The sequence below is a fragment of the Eurytemora carolleeae genome, unplaced genomic scaffold, assembly GCF_000591075.1.
Source record: "Eurytemora carolleeae unplaced genomic scaffold, Eaff_2.0 scaffold2103, whole genome shotgun sequence".
In the NCBI taxonomy this organism is placed as follows: Eukaryota; Metazoa; Arthropoda; class Copepoda; order Calanoida; family Temoridae; genus Eurytemora; species Eurytemora carolleeae.
This window is the reverse complement of record NW_019397996.1, coordinates 5,875-14,533: the sequence shown is the minus strand read 5'-3', so window position 1 is coordinate 14,533 and position 8,659 is coordinate 5,875. Positions and strand designations below refer to the sequence as shown.

The following is an 8,659-nucleotide window of genomic DNA, read 5'->3' as shown; positions in this document are numbered from 1 at the left end:
GAGATATTTTAAAGACTGGGCATTTCATTCACAAAGGACATTTTGTTGATAATTTATATTTATTTTAAAAAAGTAATTTTATATAATAAATTATTCACTCTACAATCTGTCTAATTTTTACTTCGCATATCAGACATATTTTCACTTTAAACTTTTTTGTTGAGAGATACATTTGCAAAACAAATATTCTAAATTTGAACTGATAAATTTTTTGTTGAGACACACAAATGCAAAACAATATTTTTGTGCATGGAATTTTTAGGATTTATTTGTAAATCTTAAAACCATACTTCTTCAAATTGGAAATATTATCTTTTATACAAATTCTGTCTAGTACATCTCCTAACCCTCAATTTTCACTTTTAAAGAACTTTTTTATCTCTGACAGGAATTGAGTTTTTTCCACAAACTCAAATTCTCTAATCTATGAAACCTGATGATGAAAGGCTTAGATATTTGATCAACATATTTTTTTGTTTGCCACATAAAAGGTCTTCAATATTTGGATGCAAAGAATAAAAAAAATTAGAAAATCAGGGTTAGTTCCAGTCATAGATTCGAAGAAGGAAAATTTAGAATTTCCTCTCAATGAAATGTCTCACTATGAAATGTTCCCAACATCTAACTATAAATATTTCCAGGAAGAATGTTCAGTTGCCACATCAACTGGACTAAACTTAACCTTGAATGGGAGTAGATGTGAAGAGGAGTTACCAACATTATGTGAATATATAGCTTGCTACTCTACAGATGGGTTTCAATGTATATTCCCGTTTATATACAAAGGAGAAGAGTATAAACAGTGTATATATGGAGATGTATTCAAACCATGGTGCCCAATAGGTCTGTATAACCTTAAACCCTAATTTTGATCATTAAATATGGATAATAATGTCCTTTTCACACTAAAAAGTGTTCAATTTCTCCATTGTTTCTTGTAACTAAAGCATGTGCAAGTTCATTTAAAAAGAAGAAACCACAAATAAAAAGAAACAGTTTAAAAGAACAAGCACATAGATATTAAATGCATACTTCAGACAAAGCTCTTAAGGATACTGTTGTAATTTAGGCATTGCCTTTATTGCATGGAGTGGCACTTTAAATTGCTTATAGTAATGTTAAGCATGAATTAGATATAAATGTTTGTAAATCTTAAAACAATTTTTTTCAATTCTGGTTTTTCTTACTTATGCAGGAAATTTAGGAATTATCAGAATTAAACACTTTAAAACCTTAAAAACGACAATAACCAAATAATTAAGCAGTCAAAATTTTCATGGGTAACGTTGTAAATCATGCATTGCAATTTTTTTTGGAGGGTCATTTTAAATTAAGCTTAAAGCCCCTTAAATATTTATATTTTTTTCTTTTTTTTAGAAATAGACAAAAATTCACAAATTAAACGCTGGGGCCTTTGTCTGAACCATTGTCCAACAGAAGAAGAAAAACCGATGTGTTTAACACCTCCCCCAATACCAGAATTTGGGTTATATAGTGACAACACCACTTCAAACTTTGAGTCAAACTGGTTTCACATTAACTTTTCAACAGATGATAAGTCATCCTACATTATTTCTGGTGAAAAACAAAGATTACATTGGCCAGACTGGATATATGATTCAGATAATATAACAGATAAAATAATGTTTACTGTTGCAAATAATTTTGAAGATTTTAGCATGATTTATTCAGCTTTTGCAAATAATACACATGCACAATATACCTGTCCTAAAGGATTTGTATTTGAGACTACATATAATCGATCAATAACAGTGCTGTGTTCAAATTGGAAATGGCATAATGAAGAGTTTGATGCATCCCAACAATGTATAGGTAATTTGAAAATAATGAATTTATCTTTACTTTACATGCATATTTTATTTTATTGAAATTCAGCTCTCCGCTGTAATGAGGATGAATTACCAGAAAAGACTGCTGACATGAATATAGCTTCTGATGATCACTTTAGAAGAAAATCAAATGATTCAAAGAATTGGAACACTTATAATAATATTGTGAAGTATAGCTGCCCTGAGGGACATGTGGTGAAATGGCCAAATATAGATGCAAGTGCTAATGCCATTGATTTTGAAGTAATATGTCATGAAGATGCTAAATGGCATCCAGTAACAGATGAAAAACCAATTTCACAACTCCCTTCATGTATACGTAAGACCTGTAGATATTGTATATTTAAAACATAGCAAGATAATGCAGACTATTCATATCTAAAGGTATTACACAGTTTTCTAATTTAGCACGTAACTGCACATCTCCCCCGACTACTGTTGACATGACTGATTTTGGAATGATGAGCTGGATTGAGACTCTCGGAAATGCTAGACCATATGGCACAATAGTAAGATATTGGTGTCCACAAATTAATTGGGGATACCCATCTTCAGGATTGGACCAAATGTGGTCCATGTGTGGAAAGGATGGACATTGGAATGTGACAGAAGTTGAGAACTGCGTAGGTAATATTCCTGGATGAATTAATTTGCAACCCAAAATTCATATTTGATTTTTAGAATTGCCATGTCCAAATCAACCTCCTCCCCCACACTTAGGGGCTGAAAGAGTTTATGGATTAAATGCTACAAGGTTTGTGAATTTAGAAAAATTGCACATTATTAGATTTAGATGTTTAACATCTTAAAATTAACTAAACAAAATTAACTACTAGAGCTTTATCTATTTATTTTTTTTATTTTATTGTTTAAGATATACATGTCCTGATGGGAAAATGTTCGAAACTGGAGATTACCCTTTTTGGTACAATAAGTGTTTACCAAACAAACAATGGAGTCATCCTCAAAAACTTCCAAACTGCATGCGTAGGTTTTTTAACATATACAAAAAATCCCTTTTTTATGAAAATACAAACCATGACAGGATTTGAACACAAATCAACATTTTGTTTATAATAAGTATCGTCCTGACAATAACTATAGACATGGGTGTCAGTTACATTCTTCCAGCCTAGGATAGGGGAGGTCTGCTAGAAAGCTCTCTGCATTTGACTGTTTTCCACAAAAAAAAAGAAAATTATTTTTGTTAAATTTGAATTTGTTGAAATAGTGGAGAAGTTTTAGCTGTTTTTGAGATATTTAGAAAAAACCACAAGGGAATGGAGGGGGTGGAATACACACCCCTCCCTTCCTTTCTTAATAGGGTTAAAAGATTACAGTAATCCACCCTTTGCTCCCCTGCCCCTCCATTTTCCAGGAAAACTCATTTTTTTCCTTAGCACAACAATGTTTGGAAACTCCACCGGCTCCAAACCCAACAAATGAAATAAAATGGCCAAACAAGCAAAACAAGCTGGGTGATACAGTTACCTACAGTTGTGTACATGGACGTTACATTGTAGCAACTGACAACAATGGATGGGAAAACATAGTTGCAGGTATTTATTTCAATAAAAGGCAAAGGTATTGATAATGTAATGTTGCTTTGTTCTTTTTCACTGTGCTACTCAAAAATGTTGACATAATTTTTGGTGTGCTAAATTTTAAATTTAAAAATGCGACAAAAGAGAGCACATGGACAGAATTTATCCCCTTATACAATGCAATTTTGTTTCTTATAGTTACACAGCTGCATGCTTTTAAATCAGTATTTTACTCTTCTACATATTTATACTTTGCTTGTCTGTGTGTGTGTTTGTTTGTTTGTGTTCGTTAAACATTAAAAGGGTTGCACTGAACACGCCCAAAATTTTGATACAACTCACAACCTAACCTAACTCCAGGAAAAGCTCACGGCTGGTTGAAATTAATAAATTTTGCTCAGGAAAAAGTTGAAAATCAGCATTTTTAACCCTATTTGGCCTGCCCTATCATTTTTTTGCTTTTCTAACTAACAAATTCCCCTAACTTAGGACTAAAAGCTGGGCTTTTTTACATACTGTCTGTTTCCTCAGACATACTGCCTAAATGCCTTATTTTACCTAAACCAGACTAAATCTATATTTAGATCTACTTCCAGTCATAGAATTTCAACCTTTTTATAGCTCTTTAGAAAGCCTTTAACAAAAGCAAGCAGATTACACAATTTTTGCCAAAAAATTGTGCACATAATTTTGCACATGTTTAGTTTTCTTCAATACACATTAGGTCAAGAGCTTTTTAAAAATGTATAACTAATTTTATTGTGCAATTTTTTTCAAATTTTTGCTTTATAACTAGATTTTGCAATTAATAATTGGATTTTTTCAAGTTTTCCCTTTTTTGCAGATTATTGAAGTAGAGATCAAGGGCTTTTCAAAAACATATAAAATGTTATAGATATGTATCACAATAAGAAAATAGAGGGCNCCCCCCCCCCCCCATAGGTAGCCTGTTAGAAAACCAGACATCAGGCAAAATTTGGTTTAAATGCACCAAATTGAACAAAAAAATCTGCATAAATTTGAGAAAGATTTAAATCTGAATTCAAAGCTATATTGTTAAAAGAATAAGGGGCATGAAGAGCCCTGCAAGTTTTGGATAATACATTTTAGAAGATATGAAAAATTTACAATTCTAGGGTTGACATTTTTTTTGACAGTTATTTGATCAGAAAAAAATGTCATACAATAAACTGTTTCAGAACAAACTGTTCAATGTATGGAGGTAAATGGCTTGATGGTCTGGATGCCTCAAAACATCAGTGAATGTTCTGGTAAAAACGATTAGGAACAAACAGTTGTTCTGATTAGTATCTTATTATAAAGGAAACCTTCCAACTTTAAATATTCATGGCTGATTGACATGCTACCCTTGAAATCTTTGTCTAATCAAGTTCTTGTGTAAAATGTAATCTTTAATTCTACAAGTATACTCGAGTATTATAAGGGTGTACACATTCCCCTTTATATTAGGAGGGTCACTTTAAAGAACTTTATCCAGAGTCTAAAACTAAAGAACGAAAAGATTTGACTTAAATCTTAAGTTCATGGTTAAATGCCACTTCTGACTTAATTTAAACCTGAATTTTAACCGTGAGGTTAAATATTTAACCCTGTGGTTAAATATTTAACTCGCCGAAATCGACGAGTTAAAATTTAAACACAGGGTTAAAATCTTGAAATCCCGCAATCCCGATTTGTCCATCATCATTCAGCGGTAAGTGGCATTCAACTAATTACGATAAATTTAAAAGTAAAAACCTTGATTTAATAAATTTCACGTTTTAGATTAATTAATGTTTGCACGTAAATAATTTAAAATTTAAAAATCAGCTGATTACCAACAGTTACGTAATAATTCTTTTCTCTGATTGGTTCAGATTTTCCCGGGAAATTCAAATTTAAAATTGAGAAAGTTTAATATTTAAATAGCTACTCATTATTTTACAGAACTTTTAACCTCGAACTTAAAATTCGCGCATTCTTTAGTTTTAGACTCAGAGCTGAAAACTTTAGTATTGTGGATATCAAGATTAATACTTTAACTCAAGATTATTTGAAAATGCATTCAATATCCAAGAAAGAAGTTAAAATTTAACCAATCATCATATCATGTTAAGATGTACTCTTTAACTTTTGAAAAACCGGTTTTGATTTCTGGTGTTGATGGTGTCATATCAGTTTAACTAAAAATTGATTGAATGCATGTAAGTTTTGGATTAATGTTTATAAAGACTAATGTTCAAAATCAAAATATGTTTTTTAATAATTTCATATTAACATGATTAAATTTATCTTTGTTTAAATGCTCTAAAAGTGGGCTTGTGAACAGCTGACTTTAATTCAATCGAATACTATTCCAAATAATATAGCATTGTATCTGTACTTGTTGTCAAACATAATTTTTATACAGTAGAAATATCCAAAAAGAGGATTAAGAAGAAAATCTAGAGTATTTACATTGGATAATTAGATTAAACGATAGTGATTAAGGATATCTCTCTCTTAAGTTTTCAGCTCATGCTTCTTTTGAGTGGCTAAATGATTGAAATTGCACATAACATATCCTATTAATTTTGCTTTATAATTAAAAGAGTGAGCAATATTCATTCTCATATTTTTTAAAAAACGTGTTAGCCCTTGCTATTAAAAGCAAATGAAATCACAAGTTTCAAAACAAATCTTGATCTTTTTATCATTATGAAGTTCATAATGCATATCAAAGATCAAAAACAATAAATCGAAAACCATGCCTGATACAAAATTTATTATTAAATTTATTAAATTAAGATAATAAACTTAAATAAATGAAATCTCAGGTAAGCTTTTATAATCATATTAACATATATATTGAAATATATATAAATATAATAGAAAACAAATTTGTTGAGAAAAGAAATAAAAAGGTGTTAAATTGGTACGTCTCAATATCTCTCAAATAACCCTTGAGATCAATCAGAACCAGCATAAAGAAAGTGGTTCAACTCGCCTCTTGCTTTTTATAAAACCCAACCATTCAATGGTAAGGTAATATTTTTTTAAGCCCACTAAAAGACTGGTATCATTTATAGTTGCTATTTGTATTTGCATTTTTTTTATCATCTTAGAACTATACATATGTCATTAATTGTTATTTAAAATTCTTTTATTTTCAATTTTTATCATTATTGTGAATTAATTATTAGAATGAAATTACAACTAGAATAGAAAACTATTAAAAAAATGTAAAATTTTCAAAACTCATTAAAAAAAGATGTCTTCATGACAATCTATTTTATTTTATATGATTCAAAATGTTGAGTGTGGGGAAGATTTTACAAGCATAAAAAATAAATAAACTTTAATCTTCTTTTTTATAACAGGTATAAGTGACCATTATGTCAATGCAATTGTGATGACATATTTTGGACTCAAAACATACTGCAATTCCTGGGGATAAGACCATGCAGATGCACAGAAACTAATTATTAATATGATTTTGCATGTATTAATTAGTACCCGTGTAAACCCAAGAGGTCGAATTCATAGACTACTGCGACTTTCCTGACTTACTGGTCGACAAAATCAAGATGAAGCATGGAATCTCGGTAACTTGATACAATTTTGTAAATATATTTCCCCCCCACTACCCCCCTACTTATGTATAATTTAGCTGACAACCCTACCAAGAAAGTTATACCTCAATATATCCTTTATAATTAACACATGTGTTACCCCTCCAATATGCTGCTTCTTTTTTCCCCATTATTGGCTAGATGTCTAATTTAGTTAGAAAAAAGTTATCCCTCGTGATACATTCAGATCAAATATCAAATATGTTTTCAGCTGTAAGAAGATTTCCTCTCCTCTACCCCCCCCCCCCTGCACTCTGTTAACATATGCATATGTTTGTGCATGTCTAGTTTTGTGTGTTTGTGAAATATACAAGCTGTTGACTTAAAACCTAAATCTTTTTGGTTTCTATTTTCACCACTAGGTGTCTCTAAAAGTTTTCCGTAAAACTAAAAAAGTAAGAAATTTTAAGATTCAATTTTCTTAATAAAAGTTTATAATTTAGAAGTGAAGCTTTGGGTTTAAAATAATTTTAATTTTTTCTAAATATAATAATTTTATTAAGAAAATGCACTAAATTTTCTCTCAGGATGTTTTATTTATCTTTTAAGACTAGTTGTTAATTATATCAACCTATGAATAGCTATGGTGAATTGTATACACTGAAAAAAGGAAACAATTCCAAAAGAACTGGTTACGGGCAACCTTTGGAGTTGCTTATCAATGACATGCTTTTATCTGAGTGACATCTAAACGTTGATAATTCAAATTGACGTGTATTTTACACTAGCTTTTTAAATTAAAAAAGCTAGGTTTTAATCAACCTGAAAGAGACTAAATAAGTTAGCAAACTGTCCAAGCTGTCAGCTAGCAGCTGCAGCTACTAAAAATAAACACATGGCAACCTGATGATTTATGATGGGGGGTAATGCACAGAGGTGGGTATGAAACCCGACCCTATCCGTTTTGAGGTATAGCTAGATTGTTAGTAATGGAGGCCCAAAAAGTCAGAAACACTACTTATGATTAATGTACTTTTAGTCTACTAATTCCGCATGATAAAAATCAACTTTTAGTCAGAAGAGGGTGACTTGGGGATTTACTCGGGTAAAATGAATAGAGTATCAACAAATTGCAAAAGTATTGTTTGACCAATCGTTACTGTTCACTGGGCCCGTTCCTGGCTATAGATGTAAATAGCCCCAAAATCAAAATTTGGGTTCTATGTCATTTTTTCCGTGCGTCTGTGCGCCTTCCAAAATTAAATAAAACAAGTTCAATTTCAGTCACATCTTTCATCTTTGTTAAAAAGTTTGATTCCCCAAGGGCTGGGCACGTTCCAACTTTTTTGAAATTGTTCCGTTCCGTTCTAGAACGAGGGCCTTAAGCTAAATTGTTCAGTTCTCGTTTATTTTTTTTATCGTTCCGTTCTTGTTACTTTCCATTCTGAGTAGAAGAAGGGTCTTTCCATTCCGTTCCATTCTGGTGTTCTTAGTTGAAGAACGGTTGCCTCCATCTTGTTCTGTTCTTAATCATGAGAACCTTTCCATCCCCCGTTCCGTTCTTAGTAACGAACAATTCCATCCAAGACAAAAGTTTTATAGATAAGAGTTACTTTTTAAGTAAAAAAATTACGATCTTTTAATAAAAAGTTCCTCACGGCCCTATAAATAATACTTTAAATTATATATTTAAAATTTAGGGTTAAAAGAATAT

The 8,659-nt window shown here is 31.0% G+C and overlaps 1 protein-coding gene across 2 annotated transcripts; it reads left to right on the top strand.

Moving 5' to 3' along the window:
- The first annotated feature begins 578 nt into the window (after positions 1-578).
- On the top strand, positions 579-7,333 carry LOC111716552 (uncharacterized). Of its 2 annotated transcripts, XR_002768527.1 has the most exons (10): positions 579-843; positions 1,378-1,833; positions 1,897-2,169; positions 2,259-2,477; positions 2,532-2,604; positions 2,725-2,837; positions 3,251-3,409; positions 4,594-4,665; positions 6,754-6,978; positions 7,217-7,333. XR_002768527.1 is itself a non-coding variant. In XM_023492041.1 (9 exons), the coding sequence occupies exons 1-9, from the start codon at positions 594-596 to the stop codon at positions 6,828-6,830; spliced, it is 1,692 nt and encodes a 563-aa protein (XP_023347809.1). In that variant the 5' UTR covers positions 579-593; the 3' UTR covers positions 6,831-7,333. The 2 variants fall into 2 exon arrangements, 1 of the variants encoding a protein (XP_023347809.1); XM_023492041.1 differs by having other exon boundaries at positions 6,754-7,333.
- The last annotated feature ends 1,326 nt before the right edge of the window (positions 7,334-8,659 follow it).